Raw genomic sequence first — 21242 nt, 5'->3', positions numbered from 1 at the left:
TTCTGCTCCTCTTCCCCTGGACTGGTCGGCCTACAATGTTGTGCAAGATCGTCACAGTGATGAAGGTGTGTCTAAAATGAAGACTATAAGTGTCTTTGGACCATTGCTCGACTCGCCTCCTGCTCATCCTGATACAGTGCTCCGTACCATTACATATCTGGACACTGAATCTTATGTGAAATGCAGCACCTTCCTTCCATTGCAAAAGATGACCTTCTTGCCGGAAGTCATGTGTGCCGCCATTCAGATGGTGCACATGCAGTGAGTGCCGATATGTTTGGGGAGCAGATATACATCAGGCAAGGGAAGGGAGCAGGGGGAATGAAGGGTATTTCAACCAACCCTGAGCAGGTTGCAGTTTGGATCCGATCATTTGGCATATGTTCACATCTCTCTCAGTCATTGGATGACATGTACAGTGATACAGTAGCATCAGAGAATACTGTGTCCAACAGACACAAAGAGGAGGGTGAAGCATGACGGGAGTTAGATGCCGAGGACCGCTCTAAAATTGTGAGGATGCTGTGGGAAAACACAAATCCACTCATGACAGAGAGCACTTTGCTCTACCACATCATAAATGGACAGGTGGCTGATGAAAAAGTGAATGTGCAAAAATGTGCTGAAGATTGGCCAGGCTATGTGTGAAACGTTTTCTTCATCACTTCCGGAGGCATTTCATGCACCCATCTCTAACAAGGAAGTGACTATGAAGTTCCATAAAAAGGGAATGAAGGTCAGTGGGAAGGTTGTTTGTGACCTTGAGTCATTATTTGCTCGACTGTTGGTGGTGGGAGGCCAGAGAAAAATGGAGCTCTCTTCTCTCTTCAAAAATGAGCTTAGCCCAGTCCCCTTGTCTATCATTGATGACAATGGATGCCTCCGAAAGGGCAATAAGTCAGTGCTTGTCCAGCAGCTCGGAATTCAAGTCTACAATCCCCAGCCACCAGATGTTGTCATTGTGGATGCATCCCAGCTCATTTATCACGTGGTTTGGCCATCGTCTGGGACAGTGGCAGATCTTACAGCAAGCATGGGACGTCGGCTTAATTGTTACGACACCCAAACATTTGTCATCTTTGACAGATATTTGCAGGTGTCTGCCAAGGAAGAGCAGGAGAGAGCTCCACTGAGTACAAGCTCTCATTGACTACACCTCTACCTAGTCGAGACAAAGTCTTGAAAAACAAGCACAACAAACAAACTCGGGCTGAGCGAAGTCCTGTGTACTTTCAATGTAGGAAGTAAGATCATGATGGTCAGTAAAGCTGACAGCATTGACACTCATGATGAGGCTGATATATCACTTATATCTTACATGTTAGATGCTGTCAGACATGGGGCTTCAACTGTTCACATTCTCTGTGATGACACAGATGTCTTTGTGCTATATCCTGTCGGGAAGGGGAAGGTGTCTGCACTCAAGGCCATGAGAGTCGTACCTGGTAAGATTCTCCACTGTATTGGAGAGGCAGAAGCCACAGAATTACAGATCACAAAAGCAACGAGGGCTTTCTTTCTGGCTCTGTACAATCAGAGGAACTGTAACCTTGGATGCAGCCTGGTATGAAATTTACCGAAAGCGCAAAAGGCCCCCAGCACTGAAGACACTACCTCCTACAGAGCACAATATGCACCTTCATGGAAGACATGCCCACCTACAGGTGCTGCTATGGAAAGCAGCAGATCAGCCTGATCCACCGGTTGTGGATATCACCTTGTTTGGATGGGACAAGAAGATGGGCCTAAAGGAAGGAGAGGAACTGATTATGCCCACCCAGGATTCAAGTCCAGTTGCTCCTCCTGCTTTGTTAGATGTTGTCAGCTGTGGTTGCAAAGCAGGGTTGAAACCTTGCACATCAGCAAAGTGCAGCTGCAGGTCTGGCCTGTACCAGTTATTGTTCCTGCAAAGGCAATGATGGTATATGCTGCAACATACTTACACAACACCAAGAACACAAAGAGAGGGATGAAGGGTCTGGAGAAGATGATGACAGAACAGATGAGGATAGTGAAGATGATGAGGCTGCCTGTTGCCAGTGTGTGCTTTGTGTGGTGCAGAGGTGAGGCCCTCTTGGTTAGCCTTGCCTCTGGCGGGCTGACCCAGGTTGCCCAGACTCAGTTTTAACTCTTGCATCTGGCAGAGTTTTAACTGGGTCCTTGTTGGATCTTGCGACTTGCGGACCAACCTGGGCAGCCCTTCTGCCATTCAGGCGTTGCCCTAGCGACTTGCTGGGCCTGTCTTGTATGGCATATATATAGTGTATATTTGTACATAGTTTGTTGATCTCACATGGTGATGGGCTTAGGTGATGTCATCTCATTGGGTGTCTTAAAAAGCTACCCCATTAATATGTATCATACAGTTGCAGGATCCAAGTTATGTCAAAACCCTGCATTGCTTTTTCCTCCAGAAATGCATAACATTCAGCCTAACAAAGATTCATCGTTTATCCAAAAAGCAATTTTGAATCTTCAAAAGTGTCAGGAGGAGATTCAGCCTCACTACACCCTGAAAACAATGCATCAACATTCACAAGAGCACTCATGATTCTGAAATGTAAGATTATTTTGTTTACCATAAAAATAACCTAAAATTATGCCTGAAAGTAATCAAAATATGCCTAAATAAATAAAAATATGTCATAAAATTAGCTCTTTGAAATCTGAAAATGCCATAAAGGAAATCAGCATACTCTAAAACCTCTAAAACCACTCACATATTGTAGAAATTGGCCATACAGTGCAAAACATCTGGTCAAAATGGATAATTAAGCTAATGATGAATTGCTCAGCATATGCAAATGAGCATCCAGCAATTTCTGTATGCTTGGGACCCACACTTCACATTTCTGCAATAAAACTTTGGTGTATGCAACATTTCCGGGTTCACCTAGTTGGCTACTAGACTATTATAGGGTGACCAGATTACTCATGGTGGAATATGGGTGGAATTCCTTGACATCTTTGCGTCTGACTTGATCTCCTCCGCCACGCTCTCTAATATCCCGCTTTCACTAACTGCAAGTTATCGATAAGGAATTGTGATTGGATGGTAATTTTGTTCTCCAAAATATACTATGATGAGATTGGCTATAGGCTATTGTTACTAATGCTACTCACTTTTATATGATCACCCAGCAAAGGCTATTTAGGAATGAAGAAATATGGGACAAAACATGATTTTTTTCATAATAATTGGAACACTAAAAATAGAGCAGAAATACGGGACTGTCCCGGGAAAAACAGGACGCCTGGTAGCGCTTTATCAAATGTATCGGACCTAAAACGTTACAGAATACCTGACCTACGAAGTGAATACTATGGAGATTGCGTCCATTAACATTGGCTCCAATGGGGAGTTTCCCAAGCCCAACAGGTCTATGATTTAAATTTTTCAAGGAGGAAGAGACCTGGAGGAGTATGGAGAAGTTCATCAGCCACCTTGACGTTTGCAACGATATCTCGCTAATGAAGGGTTTCTGGTATCAGTTTGGAAGATGAGATCTGGCTGGTCATGCCTCGTGGAAACTCTTGCTTGACGCTGGCTCATCACATAAACTTCTCCCTGTGGGTCAACGGATCTACTTTTACTCTGGGCAAAGTAGAAGAGGATCCCGCCACCAGCGACCAGCCCTACTCAATATCCGTCACCACCCCAGAGCAAGACCCAGCGCCCACGTCTACTGCAAATAGGGAGCCAGAGTCCCCCGCAGACGGAGAGACCCAGCCATTACCTGCAGCAGATATTATGCCTAAACCCATACCCACAACAGAGCCAGTGCCAGCTGCCAAGTCCATCGTAAATGCAAAGCCTGAGGTCCCGGTTGACCAGTTGTGTGTGCCTGCCACAATATCCGTGCCAGTGGAAATATTGGTTGTGCTGGATGAGGAGGAATGGCACGGTCCTCACTCACTCTGTCATCAGTAAAGTACTCTGGCTCCACCTCGGCCGTTCGTTGCCGGGACTCCTCCTTGGCTTCCCAGTCCTTCGGAGTCACCGGGTCTCTCGGTTCCACAGACTCCGCCTGGGCCTGTACATCTCTCTCATCGCTGTCGGTTGGGCTCAAATTATCTTCTTGGCTCCTCCCTCCATCACTGCCACCGTGGGTCACTTTCCTCATGGCCATCTCCTGGGTCGCTCTGGGATCTCGTCGGCTGTCCATTCCTCCTTGGATCTTTCCACCATCCACCGCCTCCACCATTCACTCCTCCATGGGCCCTTCCACCATTCACTCCTCCATGGGCCCTTCCACCATTCACTCCTTCATGGCTCTTCCCACCATCATCACTGACTTGGTCTCTTCCGCCACCATAATCTCCTATCTCCAGCTCTTTGCCGGCCCCTCGTCCTCCACCTGAGCCCCCGCCCTCCCTCCTGGGATGGACTTTTATGGCGGAAGGTCGCATCGGGACATTCTGTTATGTTCTTTTAGTGTTAGTTTAATTTTGATTGACTTTTAGCTTGTTTCTCTTCAGTTACCTGTTTCCTTTGTTCTAGTGTCCCACCAGTCATTCGTTGTCATGGAAATTAATTTAACGAGCACAGCTGTTAGTTATTTACATTTACATTATTTAGTTCATTATCATTGTGCATTTAAGTTCCTCTTTCTCCTTCAGTTCTCGTCGGGTATTGTCATGTTATGTTCGTGTCTACATGCTGCTACGTTGCCATTTTGCCTGTGGATTTATTTAAGTTTGTTTTATATAATAAATACCTTTGTTATGGAAAATTTTCCATCTTTATCAAATTCTTCGGACATAAAACGTTACAGTATGACCTTTAAAACTGCTATTCTACTGATATTGGTGTACTAGTTAACATAAAAGATTTGTTTCTGTAAAAAAATTAAAATAAAAAAACCTCAATCCTGCTGCCAACAATATCACACCACATTAAATTATGTAATTTAATTTTGTATAAACACTTAAAAATAGTTTATCTCGTAAAACTATTTTATGTAAAACTATACATCATAAATAAGATGTGGAAAAGACTCTACTCAACACTTACACACAAGCTCGAATTTAAAATGTTCCAGTTTTTCCATACTGTCTATGAGTTTTTCACCATAATAAACACTAGATGTCAGTGTTGTACACAAAATACATTTCCCGACTTGTGGCAAATTTTGTGTAATAAAAATGATACACAAGTTTTATTTACACAAATATAGATTTCTTGAAGTTTCTCCATGTTTTGAAGCATTTGAAAATAATTATAAAATTTGATTTCAATCCTTAAAATATCAAAAAAAAAAAAAAAAAAAAAAAGAGGAGTGCCTTAAAATCTATAAATTCCTGGGAACTTGCATGAAAAAAAACCATACATATTACATATTTTGTTTTTATTTTAATTTGTATATATTTATGGTATTTTTCTTTTTCTTTTTTGATATGCTGATTGGTCTTCTTGTTGGTGTGTTTAACAATTATATGATAATGCCTGTTTTTTATTTGAAAGACTTAAAAAAAAAAAGTAAAGTAAAGCTATCCAAAAGTATTCTTAACATAATAGTAAACTACATTTAGTTTTCTCTAATTCAGTTTTTATTCATTATTTTTTCATCATTCTGATAGATGACATTGCACAAATAAGAACTATTCTTAGCAAAAAAAGGATCTCTCACTTGTGGGATTTTTAATAGAGAGAGCACAACAGAGGAGTAAGAAAACGTATATAATAACATCAGTGGTGTTTCAAGTGAATTGCTGTTCATTTACCTTATACTAAGTTACTTCTGAATTATGTGTTCCCACCACTGTAGCTCCTGCCTAATGCAAAATTGAATAATGTATAATACAAGTATTACATATATTGTATAATGCCTGATGGAATCTGATAACTATTTGTTTGATACCTTTGGTTGGCTCAAGATGCACTGCATACAGCTTGAATTAATGTTGTGCTTCCCTTTCAGCAACATATCTGCTAAGACATTTGAATGAGTCATGTTCAACCAAGTCTCTACCTTTCTTACAATGAACAACCTCCTGGACAACAACCAGTCTGGTTACAAAAGCGCACATGATTGCAAAGGGATTGGTGGATTCTCTTTTGCATAGGTGAAATACTGTGATAATGCAACAATAGTGCTGCAACACTTCACTTGTGCAGAGTAGAGCCATTGGCATTCATTGTGTCTGAGTTCAGTATAGAAGTGCAAATGACTGTGAGAATCACTGTTAATAGCTCTACAATTATAAGACTATTGAGGTTTTCACAGATAAGACCTCAAAGAATGGGCTTCTAGCAGTCGTTGCCGTGTCAGATACGCCCGGTAAAAGGAGAACTGAAACAGATTCTAAGGGGGGAAATATTATATACAGAAAAAAAGCTCTTTAAAATGAAGTTCTATGCTTCATCTGACCATTACTTATTGTGCTGCTTAAATCAGCAATGAATACACAAAAAAATATTTTGACCTAAATTTAAGACTTGAAATGCGTATGAAATGTCCATCCATTTGGATTACACAATTTTAACATAAACAATATAAAATATGTAATGTGATGCATATTTGTGCAATTAAAAACACCTAAATCTTACATTTTGGCCCTTTTAGAATGTAGAAAGGTTCAATAGAGAATGGGAACTATATTTATAAGATTATAAGAATTAGATTAGGCTATATACATTTTCAAAATGTAATTTCATTTTTATGGCATTAAAACAATGCACGTTAACACAATGCAATTTAACTATTTGAAGTAGAAAAGACTGAACTGAAAAAAACTAGACCAATGACCATCCTCCCCATCTAAAACCAAACATCAAGCATTGCAGTGACTGTAAAAGTGTGTGCTTTCCTTCAGCACTATTGCCAAGAACAGCCAGCTATTAGGAAAAAGGAAAGAGTGTGTGAGCGAGAGCCTCCATAGCAACCGTTTCCCCTGCTGGCCAAGTTGCCTTGTGACGCTGAGTCAGACTGGGTTAGTGTTGTCTGCGCTCACTTTCGTGGGACATGAGTGACAGGCCAGGCTTGTGCTTTCCCATTTGTCATGCTGTTCTAACAGATGTTGTGGTATAGGACAACATAGTCAAATAAATACCTGTAACCTGACAAATATTCAAATGTATTATTTTAAAAGTAAGCCTCTGAACGTGATATTTTGTTAACTAATAATTAAATTAGGCTACAATTAGAATATATTATAACATGTCTGATGTATAAATTATATATTAATGTTAAAAATCTAATGAGAAAAGGAATAATTATCTGCATCTTTCCAAAAACATTTCCTGGTAGAAAAAAAACCTTAAAAAAAAACATGGGATGTGGCTGTGTAAGCAGTATAATGTTGTCAACAATATATTGCAAAATAAAACCAACATTACACAGCATTAGCTATTGCTTATTACATTTAAAGTTTGTTTTTCAATATTCGCCTCTGTTGGAACTTTAAAAGGATGCCCTGAATATTCCTAAACTTATCTCAGTTTCAATGTAGCTATTTTGAAATCATTCAAAATAATTAGTCACAGAACAAGTTTCCCATTTTAGCTCACAGACACTGTGATGTTTCGAGGGGGGAGGGGAGTCAGATGAAACTGCACATGCGCAGAGAGGATTACATTCAAGGGAGATGAAAGCTATTGATTACGTGGATATCTCGTGCTCCAAATAAACTTTTTTTTTGCTATGCGTTTACTCAGCTGAATTCTAGTATTCAGAGCATTTGGAAGGAATCTAAAGGAATCGGATTACATTTTTCCAAGAAGATAATCTCGGTGAAAAATAATCAGGTTTAATTTTTGCGATGGCGCGGTGGTTTTTCGAGACACGTGATCTGCTCCATCCAATCATGGCGCAGCAACGATAGCCATATCTTCTTTGTTCTGGATTTATCAACGTTGCTGACTAATTACTCGTTTACATTTGATGGATTTTTAAATATCATGTATTTGATCGCTAGGGAATGCTCTCTGTATGCAATGTATTTAAAAGGAAGACGTGTTTTATGGAGTTCCTGCTCAAAACCAGTTTTAAGCCACGCGAGTAGTTGTGTGGGTGATCACATGACTCTCCCTGCCCCCACTTCGATCCAATGAATGGGGAAGAAGAAGTCGGACATGTTTGAGGGAAATGTGTTGAATAAAGAAACGTGGCTGAAGACAAGAAGAAAATCAGGATTTTTCCAACAATGAGGATTTCGACATATTTTGTTTTTCCTTTTCATTTTAGGTTCACTTAATCTGGATAGAGGTATATGTTAAGATATTTGGATTTATTTCCAAATGTAGTTGTTGTAAAACATTAATAATTTAAATTAAGCGTTTTAATTTAAATAATTTATAGATAACTAATAATTTGCCCTGTTTAGTGTTGTACTTTTGTTTCCCACAATGTATGACATTGTTTCAAATATGTAACCTTGGCAGTGGGGGATGGGCGGCAGGACATTTTTCTAAAAATATGTTGTCCTAAACTCTTTTAATTTGAAGATCATTTTAAAATACTGGTTGTTTTGCCAGAACATCTACTTTTAGGCGTCTAACAATTGTTAATGGCTTCTGGAAAGAGAATATTTAAATCAGTGTGGTTTAAGTGTCCTCTAAATGTTAACTCGGCTGATTTAAAAACTTCGACAAGATTATTAAATAATGATTGGCTTTTATCAAAACAGCTAGAAAATTAGAGGCGAATCAAACGTATTTTGAGTGTTATTGATGATTTTGGCTGTGGTAGTTGGTAGAGCTCGACGTCGGCCTAAACGCAGTAGTTGTTTTTCCAGGATTTTGTTTAAATTCTCGACGTAATTCGAACATTTAGGTTATTTCTGTCTAATTTGGTGTGTTTTGTATATATTTTGTTCCTTTAATAGTGTGTTAACCACTGCTGGTCGTCGTTCGAAGGACTAAAGTTGCTGCGTCATTTATGGAGGACACTCCTTGTAGGCCATGTTGAATCGACACAGAGAAGGACATCGCCTTTTGTCAGCTTTAGTATGGGTTTGAGATCGATATATGGTATTTTTTACATTGCGTTAATGGGACGATTAAAACATTATTGTATAATATCGTTTTTGGCGTTAAATTCTCTGGTTTGTTTTTTTCCTCCGTTTTATTTTCGGGACGAAGCACTATCACGTGGTTGCCTTTAGACGTTTGAGTTTTTATGTAGTATTTTTGTTGATTTTTTTTCCCAGGCAGTCGATGAGCAACAGCGCAAGGCGAGGTGATCTGTACCGTACGTGTATGTGCCGCATTTGTCTGTTACGCGTGACTAATCTGGTGAACCAATGGAGTTTTTCCAACCTGCCCTGGGTAAACGCGCCTTAGTTTTGGAGGACCAATCAGCGAAGTCTGTTGACGTAACACTCAACTCTTGAGAAACGCAGTATTTCTGGAAATGGTAGCGCAACCTTAAGTGTTGTAAATTAATCGCTAAAATGTTTCACTATATGTTGGTTATAGGAGCGGTGTTGCCTAGACGAGTGTTTTATTTGCGGAATATGATTTAAATCCATAAATCGTGCTCCGGGGGATGCGCGGGCGTGGCCTATTTGACAGACAGGTTGAGTGGCCTATAGAATATGCGTAGGCGTGTACGAATGGCGTTACATCAGCCAATGGAGCCGTCGATGGGTTTATAAAAAGTCGGGCGGAGCCTCAGCCTCGCCATTTCATTGTAGCGCTGCGCTGGAGGATAGAGGAAGTCAGAAAAACAAGGCCGCGAAACTCGGATATTCGAACGAAACCGGTTCATAAACCGAATCCGGATCCATCCCGATGGAGACGGCCTTTAGCCCGCCCTTTGACAGGTACCGGTTGGAGTAAATGACATTGCACTTGTTCTGTGAACGAAAATGTTGTTTGGATTATTGTCATAATTCGTCATCTTTCGGAATTATTCTGTTTTAATCACTTGCGTCCTGTCGCAATAACTATATACCGGAATAATACGACTGCATTGACTTGCACTTTTTAAAGGCAGTGGTGTTGCAGAGACTTTATTTTTTTACAACGTCAGTTCGCCACTAGTCTTCAAGTTTTAAAGTCTGTTTTTTTAACAGGCAGCTGCTCGCGTTTAGTGCGCATGCGCGTTTTCGCTCCCTGAGACGGGCAGTTTATTGACAAATTTGTCAGTGTTCAGACTGTCAAGATTGAGTAATGCAATCGCATTTTCATATGTGAGGTTGTTTGAATTGTATAATTAATCGCATGTCGTTAACATGCATTGCTAGAATGCAAACGTGAAATTAGCATGGTAAGCTAATGCTAACAGTGACCACTATATTTTGGTCATAAAGGTTGCGGACACGCTACAAAAAAAATTGTATATATGTGTTTTGGGTTATTATTAAGACTCGGAAGTGTGTTGAATATCCACTGCTCATATAATAATGCATCGGTCATTTCTTCTGCGAGTGCGTTACAGTGAACATGTGGCTGTGAATATGATCGGTAGATTAACGTTAACATGAAGTACTGTCTGGCTTACTGGGAAAGGCTTGTTATGATCGATAGCAGCTATGGTGTTTCTGTTATGTATTTATGTAACGTTAGGTCATAAGGCGGCGCCTTGACTAAAAAATGATTATTTATTAGTGTTTTGTAAGTTGTTTTGCCGCATCTTATATTAGTTTGAATGTTTTTGGATTACTTTGAGGATCGTATGTTAACAACTTTTCGTTTTTTTTCCTTCACGTTTTAGTCATTCTGAAACTCATCTTAAAAGTTGAACTTCCGCCTCACACCACGTGGACTTTTGTCAACATTTTACACGCGTGAAGGCTGCAGTTCCGCTCAATCCTATTTGATCACCTCACGCCTTCGTTTGGTGGCGAGTGTTATTGATTTGTGAAATCTAATGGCACAACACTGAATTTGTAGAGTTGTTTCGCTTTTTGTTGCTTAGCAACGCGCGTAGTTAAACGAGCCGCATGATTCCCGCCGTCTACCCCTCCCAACCAGCATGCTGTATATGGGACAGAATAATTAGACATTTTTTTGTTTTTCCAAACATTGTTTGTAATACAACAATTTACTTGACTGAAAATAAAACGCTTTCAATGTCAACTGTTTGTGATTTTTGTATCATTTAGCAGTGTTTATAATGTACATTAAATTATTCAATTTAAAGTTGTTTAATGTTTTATCAGCATGACTAAATATTTATAATGTTGAAAATGTATTTAGCTATTGTGTGGTAGATTTATTCAAAGTTTATTTTGAAGCAGCATGTCTGCATTCTGTTTTATTCAGTTAGTTAAATTTCACTCAAGAGTCCATACTGGGGCGAGAATGCAAACCTTCACTTACAGATCCTGGCTGGAAGGCATGAGAACAACATTCTGCAGAAAAAGTTGAACACCCACCTTAACTTTTTTTTTAGTTTGGTTTCATATTAAAATCACGTTACAGCTGCAACGTTTTTTTTTTTTTTACAAATATTGCATCATTGTGTGCAGTCTGAGCAGTCCTGAATAAATGAAGCCAAAGAGCATTTAATATAGCACTTATGACAAATAAGTTATCCCCTTATTGGGTGCTGTCCTCTTGCCCATTTTAAAGTGTTGAACAGGCCTCAAAAGGTAAGTCTCATGGAGAGAGTGAAATTCTTTATACTGTCAGGTTATATAAAGCACATTTATTGTATATTTAAAAACAAGTGAGGGTAGTGCAGTTTTACATGAGCAATTTGTGGATCAATGGCATTTAAATGCCCACTAGGGATACATTCCTGTATACATGAGCTCATGATAAGTCATTCGTTTCTGTTTTTTAAACCGACTTAACCTCCACAATTGTAATGACAGCGTTCATTAATGGAGATCATTTTATAATGAGCATTAACTGTGCTTAAAATCAAGTTTAAATGTTAATACAGTTGTGGGATAATTGTTATATTTACTTGCCTTTTAATAATAAAACATTGTGAATTAATAGTAATATTAGGGCAGGCCAACAGGAATAATTGATTTGTGCTTCAAACTATTTGTTTTGAAAGCTGCACACTCATTGGCTAATGCCTCAGATAAACACAAACATGACCTGATCTGGGTTAAGTCTATTTAAGGTCACGCCACCAGTTTCCAGTTGGACTGGTGTATCGGTTTGGAATGAGTCTTAACATAACTCACTCATGACCGGACAGATGAACTGCTGGAAGGGCAATTGTGTTTTCATGCTCGGTGCACATAAGCAAAACAGATGATTAGTCAAGAGTTTGAGTCATGATGAGTGTGCTGTGATTGTGTTGACTCGTCATATTTCATTGAATTAAATCACTAAGTTGTCCGTCGTTCTGTCTCTATAGTTCAAATTTGTCTGGGTATAAAACAATAATCCAATATTTGATATTATATAATATTTGATTGCCTGGTTTCACAGACGAGGCTTAAGCCTAGTCCCAGACTAAAATGCATGTTTGAGTTATCTTAACTAAAAGCGTCTTACACTGACATATCTTAAAACATGTCAGTGCCGTTGTTTTGTCTCAAGATTCTAAGGCATGTTTCTAAAAGTTATTTAAATGTCCTAATTTAACTAAGGCCTACTTTTGGCTTAATCTAAGCCCTGTTTGTGAAACCAGGCTGAAATGTTCTCTACTGGCTCTTCTCACACGACTCACCCTCATGTTCCTGTTCTCCACAGCTCTTTGGGCGGGGGCGACGGCATGCAGGGGGTCATGATGATGGATCAGACCATCTCCGGACCCGGCAAGCGCATCCGCAAGCCGTCGCTGCTGTATGAAGGGTTTGAAGGACCTGCTCTGCCCCAGGTGCCCCAATCCGGACCCCCTCAGCCTCCTGTACGGGACCCCAATCGACAGGGCCGCATGACCAACCAACTGCAGTTCCTCCAGAAGGCTCTACAGAAGACCTTGTGGAGGCATCACTTCGCCTGGCCTTTCCATGAGCCAGTGGACGCTTCCAAGCTCAACCTCCCGGTAAGTTTGTACTTGTTCCAGATTGGACTGTTTGGGAGATGTTTCTCAGACCCTAAGACATGTTATTTAGTTCTGAGTTTAAATATTTAACTAGATGGCAAGTAATGAGTCTAAACACAAGCTTTTGCTCATCTCTTCTCTCACGCAGGATTATTATAACATCATTAAGCAGCCCATGGACATGGGGACCATCAAGAAAAGACTAGAGAACAATTTTTACCGCAGTGCCAGCGAGTGCATGCAGGATTTCAACACCATGTTCACCAACTGCTACATCTACAACAAGGTCAGTCAGTTCATTTATGTTTAGTTAAAACCTTCTTTTAGTGCTCAACCTTGTTTTTTTTTCAGAGCTTGATGTTATTTTGTTGTTCCATCGTGTGGCTCAGGTCCCCAGCCTGTTATGGTGCATCAGTAGTGTTGTCTAGAGACTGCCATGTGATCTAAAAGTCTTCTGTTTATTATAGCCAACAGATGACATCGTCCTGATGGCCCAGTCTCTGGAGAAGGCTTTCCTGCAGAAGGTTGCACAGATGCCCCAAGAGGAAGAAGAGATTCCCTCACCTGTCCCTAGGGTCAAACCGGGGAAAATTAAAAAAGGCCAGAAATCAAGTAAGAACAAGCTGAGAAAAATACAGGATGAACCTGAATATAAACTGAGCTGACAGGATTGTGTGGTTAAATCTACCTGGATGTGTGTGTATATGTGTATGTGTGTGTGTGTGTGTGTGTGTATATATATATATATATATATATATATATATATATATATATATATATATATATATATATGTATATGTATATGTATGTATTTAAAATATAAAACTATATATTATTAATAAAAGTATACTTTTGTAATAATTTTATAATTATAATTTTTAATACTAATAAAACTATTTACGTTTGTCTGTGTGTGTATATATATATATAAATAAATGTCATACAATACATTTTATATGTTGATTTGTGTTTCTAGTGAATGCTCAGTTCTACAATATTTAATCAACTAGAAACTGTTCTTTTTAAATAATCAACAAGCATTGTAAAAAAATTACTTCAAACGATTTGTTTGAAATTCAATTGATGCAGGTGTTTATTGGCTGTTTGTCTTGTTGCTTATGCATTTTTTTTCCCCCCATCTCACTTTTAGTTTCTGGTGGATTCACGACAGCTCATCAGGTCCCCGCTATATCTTCTGTATCCCAGTCGTCCTACTCCCCTCCCACTCCAGACACCCCCGACTCGGTCCTGTCCACCCCACCGCAGATGCTTATAACCAAGACTTTACTTCCCACTTCACATGGCACCCCTGCACTGCTGGGCCTGCCACCTACTCAACCTACTGCAAAGGTAAGAACACCACTTATTTCTAAAACAAACTGTTTATACACGATTTGTTTTCAGATGCAGCATAAGCTAGTTGGAATACCAATGTGCTTGTTTGCATATTAGATGCAATTTAGCTAATCTTTCTTTCTCAATCTTTTCGATAGAAAAAGGGCGTCAAGCGCAAGGCAGACACGACCACCCCCACCACCACAGGCATGCCCCTCGCTATGGGTATAGGTGGCATGGGTGGCATGGGTCTCGGCTTGGGCGGCTGTGACTCCCCGCTTACCATCTCTGCTTTTAGTGCAGACCCCAAACAGAGTCTGTCCCTTGGCCTGAACCTGGGTCTTGGCGGAGGCCTGGTTGGAGACAAAGTTCCGGCAAGACGAGGTGGCAGTGGCAGGCCCATCAAGCCACCGCGGAAAGACTTGCCCGACTCCCAGAACCAACACCAGCCAGTGCGGCGTGGGAGGCTGACCCAGCAGCTTCGGTACTGCAGCACCATTCTCAAGGAGCTGCTGTCGAAGAAGCACACAGCCTACGCCTGGCCCTTCTACAAGCCGGTGGATGTTTCCTTACTGGGACTGCACGACTATCACGATATTATCAAGTGTCCCATGGATCTGAGCACTATAAAGGTGCGCGTCGAAGAGTTTTAGATGCATAACCATTTAAAAATGCCATCATGTGCACAGTCAGATCTTCATGTATTTCTCAATCTTGCAGAGGAAAATGGATCATCGGGAGTACCGGGATGCATTGCAGTTTGCTGCTGACATCAGGCTAATGTTTTCAAACTGTTACAAGTACAATCCCCCAGATCACGATGTGGTGTCCATGGCCCGAAAATTACAGGTACGGACTCTTCACGATCATGATTATTTTGCTGAAAAATGATAATTGTGAGTATTTATCACGATTGTTCTCATTTCATCAGAGTTTTTGCATTTTCATGCAAACACAAATCAAGAGATCGTCGACTCGTACTCAGGATCTAGTTTCCTGATTTATTATACTTGTCAGATACATTAACACACCCTCTACATTATTAAAACTGATAAAACCTTGAGAAACTTATGTCAAAAGCTAAAATTCCTCTTTCTAATTTTTCTCTTTCTATTAAAACAGCAAAAAACACTTGTATTGTAGCACAGGGGTTGCATAAGTGCATTCGCAAACATTAGTTTATTTATTACAGTTCTTCACTGAGACTTCATCTGTCAACCCCAAGAATGAAAGTTAGTGGGAGGCTTGTTACCAATGCAAGATAACAAATGTCAAAATGTTTTTAAGATAAATAACCAGTCAGCCAATATCGCAGACGATTATCCTTGCTTTATCGAGCAAAGCTGAAATTGTGATCACGATTTAAGAACCATTAATCATGCAGCCCTACTTTTTCTTCCTTTTCTTTACACTAAAAGTAAGCATGTCCAAAGTTGTATATTAAAATGGTCATCTCTCTATTTCAGGACGTCTTTGAGTTCCGCTTCGCCAAGATGCCTGACGAGCCCCTGGATTCCCTCCCACCTGCGTCCCTGGGCGGCGGCCTGGGCGGTCACTCCTCCTCTTCCTCCTCCTCTTCCTCCTCGTCGTCAGAGAGTGACGTGAGCAGTGAGAGTGAGAGCGAGAGCAGCCCGAGCTCTGACAGTGAGGAGGAGAGAGCGCATCGCCTGGCCCAGCTTCAGGAACAGGTGTGTACACAGGTAGCGACTGAACTTTTCCAACAAAGTTCGCTAAACCGGCACTGACAGATTTGACGTATTTGTACGTTTACTGAGAGCTGCAGTGGCCGTGGGTTTAGACACACAGTGACACTCATTCACTCGCTTGTCTGCAGTTGAGGGCGGTGCACGAGCAGCTGGCCGCGCTGTCCTCTACGCCCATCGTCAAGCCCAAGAAGAAGAAAGAAAAGAAAGACAAGAAGAAAAAGAAGAAGCCGGAAAAACACAAGCGGGCCAGGAGCATGATGGAGGATGAGGTAGTCATTCGGCCGCCGAAAACACCAAAACTGTCCAAGACACCAAAGAGCAAGAGCAACAGCAAAGCCGCGACCTCCACTCAGGGCAAGAAGGGCTCCAGTAAGAAGAGCAACAAGAGCAAGTACGTCTCTACCCACTGATTTACACAGTTGCTAATTCATAAATCATCAAGAAAAACAAACGTATCTTATTCTTTCTCATGTTTCCCTTAGATCTTCAAAGAAATCTCAAGCCGCATCGTTTAACTCCCTACCCATGAGCCACGGTGGTCTTACGCCACACTACGACTCTGAGGAAGAGGAGGAAACCAGCCCCATGAGCTACGACGAGAAGCGCCAGCTCAGCCTGGACATCAACAGGCTGCCGGGAGAGAAACTGGGCCGCGTGGTCCACATCATCCAATCACGAGAGCCCTCGCTGCGGGACACCAACCCAGAGGAGATCGAGATCGACTTTGAGACGCTCAAACCATCCACGCTACGGGAGCTAGAGCGATACGTCATGATGTGTTTACGAAAGAAACCACGGAAACCTTATGGTAAGAGCACATTTCATTTAAATAGGATTTATGTAGTGTAGTTGGTTTGGAAGAAAAGATATTAGGTTACTCTGAAAAAGGAATGTTTGTTCTTGAGCAACTAACGGGAATCTGAAGCTAGACTTTAACCCATAATGCTTTGTTTAGCCCCACCTTGCCTGGGTTTATTCAGCACACTCCACAGGTGGAGTCATCTGCTCTTTACCCTTGTGTGAACAAACACAATGCTGTTCTTTCATTCTTCCACTGATGTCGAGTCATTTCCCATGTGACTCTTGTGTCAATATAGGTACAATGTTGAATTATTACATGGCATGAGGAAAAAAGAAAAATACACTACCCTTCAAACATTAAAAAGAAATTCCCTTATGCTCACCAAGGCTGCATTTATTTGATAAAAAAAATACAGTTATAACAGTAATATTGTTAAAAATTATTACAGTTTAAGACAATGATTTTTTTTATTTGAATATGTTTTTAAATGTAATTTATTCCTGTGACGGTAAAGCTGAATTTTCAGCATCATTACTCCAGTCTTCAGTGTCACATGATCCTTCAGATATCATTCTAATATACTAATTTCCTCCAAGTAACATTTATTGTTATTATAAATGTTGGCTGCTGAATATTTTTGTGGATACATTTTGTGGATTTATTAAAAAAAAATTCAGAAACTTTGTGGAAAATTTTTTCAGGATCCATTGAATAGAAATATTTATTTATTTATTTATTTAAGTTAATATGTTATATTGGCTCTTCTCTAGATAGGAGTATATGCAGCCTTTTTATATTTTATTTTTTTATTTATATTTTATATAACTTAATGGTAGCAAATGACAAATGGACAGAATAAGGGAAATTATGCATTTGACAGATGCTTTTAGTCAAAGCGACTGTATCCAAGCTATACCCTTGATCAGTTCATGCATTCCCTGGGAATCAAACCCACTGCAAACGAAAATGATTGACAGTTAGTAGATTTTGTTCACTAGATCGAACTAACATTTGTGTGAACAAAACCACACAGATGCTGATTCTCTCAAAAAGGTCGCAAATTAAGTGGTTTAGCTGACGCATGACTAATAAATAGCCACCTAAATAAAAATGGAAATGTTAGTTTTTTTAAATGCTATTTCCCTACTCTCATTTACTTTTATTGTATCTTTGATTGAACATTTTAACCTCTTGTACAGGTAGAGACTCCCTTGTCTGATTATGTCATATATGACTTAATATTCTGCAATGCTATTGATTTGACTGCACTGACACTATCGGATGAGAACTGAACTGAGCTGGATGATGACATCACTGTTTTCTCCAGAGCTGCTTTATAGATACAATAAACTCATTCTATAATTGATCAACACTGAACTGATTTCAACTGAACAGTGACACTATTGTCTTTCTAGAGCGCCTTCATTCATTGATCATCATTTTCACTGTAAAGCTGCTTCAAAACTATCTGTATTGTATTATGTTCTATATAAATAAAGGTGACTTGACTTAAAGACTTTAGAAGTTGCATGGGAAATTTGACCAAATGTGCGTTGTGTTTTCCAGTGGCAGTCAAAGGTGCTGCGGGTAAATCTCGTGAGGAGTTGACTCTGGAGAAGAAGAGAGAGCTGGAGAAAAGACTGCAGGACGTCAGCGGCCAGCTCAACTCCGGCAAGAAACCACAGAAAACCAAAGGTAGGGACTGAGTTCCTCACAGATGATCAATCAGAACCAGGTTAAGACAGATTCAATGAAATGATCTCTCGCTCTTTCTCTTTCAGTGGAGAAGCCCACTGCGGTGGAACCCCATGCCATGGCGTCTCGTCTCAGCGCCAGCAGTTCCAGCTCAGACTCCTCCTCATCGTCATCCTCTTCCTCATCCTCCGACACCAGTGACTCAGACTCAGGCTGACCCAATCAGAAGGAACAGACACGCACTCCATCCCAGAATAGAATAGATCTCCTGCTCTAAATAACAATAACTAGTGGAACAGAGAGACATATGAATAAGGAAGAGCAGGCTTTCTCTTTAGATGTATAGAGGCAATGTGAGGTCAAAGAGAATTCTGGGAAATGTTGGACGGAGAAGGAACTGATGGAAAAGCAGACATGGGCATCGTCGTCTAATTTGGGACTCATTTCCGTTAGTCCATCCTTCTTTACCTTGTGTATATAAATGTACAAAGATATATAAATATCTATTTTTCTTTTATAAAGAAGAATTTTAAGCAATTCCCTGGTAGGGAAGAAAACAAAAATCTGACTTTTTCCTTTTGTGAATATTTTGTTGCTTTTTATTTTTTCTCTCCCTCTTGTTTGATCTATTAGTTGTTTGTCCTAAAGAAAACAAAAGGCTTGGATTGGAAACTACTGTCACTTTTGTTTGCATGAGCGAGTGTGTGATGTGTACTTGTGCCATTGAATCCAGTTTTCCCGCCCGCTCTGCACATATACGTGGATGTGTGGCCGCTCGGTTGTGCATTTGAATGAAAAAACAAAGCTCCACCTATTCAAATGGCATCTGTACACCCTGAAGTAAGATCATGGAATCACGTCATCCGTCTCTGTTCGTTGGCTTTAGTGGCGTCTTGAAACTTGAATCTGATCTCACCTCCATCCAGCCTGCTTTATTCCCCATGGTCAAATGAATTGAATGGGTTCAAATCTGCATTAAACACACAGAATCATGCTCTTTGTATTCAGCTGGGCTACATGAGCATTTGTTTTTCTGGATGCGTAAATTATTTTTCCGTTCATGTGGTTTCGGTCCGGATTTCTAGGGCGGAACAGAGTCTTGGATGCACTATCAGAATGACACAGCTGCTTCATTAGGTGTTGATATGAATACTGTTTTGTACATTTTGAGTTTTAGTCTGGTTTTGTTTTAGTGTGTTTATTATTATTTGCCCAGAGAATGAATGCACAATTTATAGTTTTTAACATAATGACTCTCATTCAGAAATATAATGCTTGGAAATGTAGGTTCAGTATCATAGCACATGCAGTTACACAACAACAAAACAATTTGAAATGTTTTTTTTTCTTCCAAAATGTGTACATATGTAAGTTTCATGACCTCGCAGCTTGCATCTGTCAATATGACCTGATTTCTGTTTCCTGCGCTTTTTCTTTTCTTTGTTTACTCCTGTCTTCAGCTCTTCTGTTTAGTATTGTGGCTGGTTTTTTCCACAGCTCATTATGTTTTTTTTTAAAGAAAACAGCAAAATATAACGAAATGAAACCTCAAGCTATAAGCATCATCTCAACAGATGCTTCATGCGACCATAATTCTCATCTGATAAATGTCACATTAATAAAGAGGGTGAGATGTTCTTAAAACAAAATCTTGTGGCTGAGTGTGTTTTCTTTAGGACCATACAATTTCATTAGCATTTTTCTATATGAACTTCAATGGAATATGTATTGAATCCAGCAATTATTATAGTTATTTCAAATCTTATAAATCCAAATATATAGAAACTTAAATTCATTTTATTCTGCTTGTTTCCAAGGCAACATTTCATTTAGTTTACTGATTATAATTGAAATTAAAAAATATATATAATGACAGAAACAACAAAATGACTAAAACTAACTAAAATTAAAATGGCAATAATATAATACATAATAAAAACTAGTTGAAAATATGAATAGATATGATAGTTTGTCAATGATACCTATGGCATCATGTCAAAAATGTTCTGTTCTGGCCAAAGGCTGTTCCAATATACATACATAAACATACATATATATAAATATATATATATATATAAAACATTTTCTCACTTGCTCCTCCAAAATACCCCAAAGTTGCTCAAAAATATTTTGATCTGGTGACTGTGCAGGCCATGGGAGATGTTCAACTTCTCCTTCATGTTCATCAAACCATTCTGTCATAAGTCTTGCTGTGTGTATTGTGCATTATCATTCATGCTGACACAAGGCACCCCCTTCAGGGTACAATGTTTAAACCATTAGGTGCACATGGTCCTCCCGACTGGTTCTGTGGCTCTTGGCAGCGATGCACCCATCAAGCCCAGTAGGGAATGACATTATATCGCAGCCCAAACCATCACTGATGTGCTTCAGTCTGGCCAGCAACAGTCTGGGTGTTAAACATCTATGGGGCTTTTTCACACTGTAACTCCCACGGATGTGGGAAAGACAGGGAAGGTCGACTGATCAGAGAGCAATACATGTTTCACATTGTCCACAGCCCAAGATTTGCACTGTTGGCACCACAGAAATTGACATTTGACATTGGCACCAGTGACCAAAGGTTTGGCTATACCGTGAATATTGACTGTGGAGCTCCAGATGTTTTTTTGGATACAGTCCTTACCTGGACATCCCTTTCAGACAGCTTCCTCTTGTGTCCACAGTTACTCCTGTTAGATGTGGTTTCGTTCTACATGGTGGTATCCCGACATTACCCTGGATACCATAGCTCTCCATACACCACAAAGACTTGCTGTCCTGCTCACAGATGAGCCAGCGAGATGC

At 40.0% G+C, this 21242-nt stretch overlaps 1 protein-coding gene across 3 annotated transcripts; it reads left to right on the top strand.

The window, feature by feature from the left end:
• Window positions 1-7554: 7554 nt before the first annotated feature.
• brd2a (bromodomain containing 2a) lies at window positions 7555-20083 on the top strand. 3 transcript variants are annotated; one of them, XM_082185167.1, is made up of 12 exons: window positions 7555-8207; window positions 12602-12896; window positions 13045-13182; window positions 13364-13508; window positions 14047-14246; window positions 14390-14863; window positions 14952-15080; window positions 15698-15931; window positions 16066-16328; window positions 16420-16745; window positions 18306-18434; window positions 18521-20083. In XM_082185167.1, exons 2-12 carry the CDS (start codon window positions 12624-12626, stop codon window positions 18649-18651), a joined length of 2442 nt encoding a protein of 813 aa, XP_082041293.1. In that variant the 5' UTR covers window positions 7555-8207; window positions 12602-12623; the 3' UTR covers window positions 18652-20083. The 3 variants fall into 3 exon arrangements, with proteins under 3 accessions (XP_082041293.1, XP_082041291.1, XP_082041292.1); XM_082185165.1 differs by having other exon boundaries at window positions 7555-9765; XM_082185166.1 differs by having other exon boundaries at window positions 7556-9765; window positions 15698-15919.
• Window positions 20084-21242: the final 1159 nt, after the last annotated feature.

Source organism: Leuciscus leuciscus (assembly GCF_965113295.1).
Source record: "Leuciscus leuciscus genome assembly, chromosome: 12".
Lineage (NCBI taxonomy): Eukaryota > Metazoa > Chordata > Actinopteri > Cypriniformes > Leuciscidae > Leuciscus > Leuciscus leuciscus.
The sequence above is the reverse complement of the archived record's forward strand: the minus strand, read 5'-3'. Positions and strand labels throughout refer to the sequence as shown.

Bases quoted from the DNA above. Each gene is read 5' to 3' on its own strand.
- brd2a (XM_082185165.1), top strand. From the start codon at position 9,734: ATGGAGACGGCCTTTAGCCCGCCCTTTGACAG. The intron at 13,183-13,363 runs GTCAGTCAGTTC...TGTTTATTATAG, and splicing joins ACTGCTACATCTACAACAAG to CCAACAGATGACATCGTCCT. The intron at 16,329-16,419 runs GTACGTCTCTAC...TGTTTCCCTTAG, and splicing joins AAGAAGAGCAACAAGAGCAA to ATCTTCAAAGAAATCTCAAG.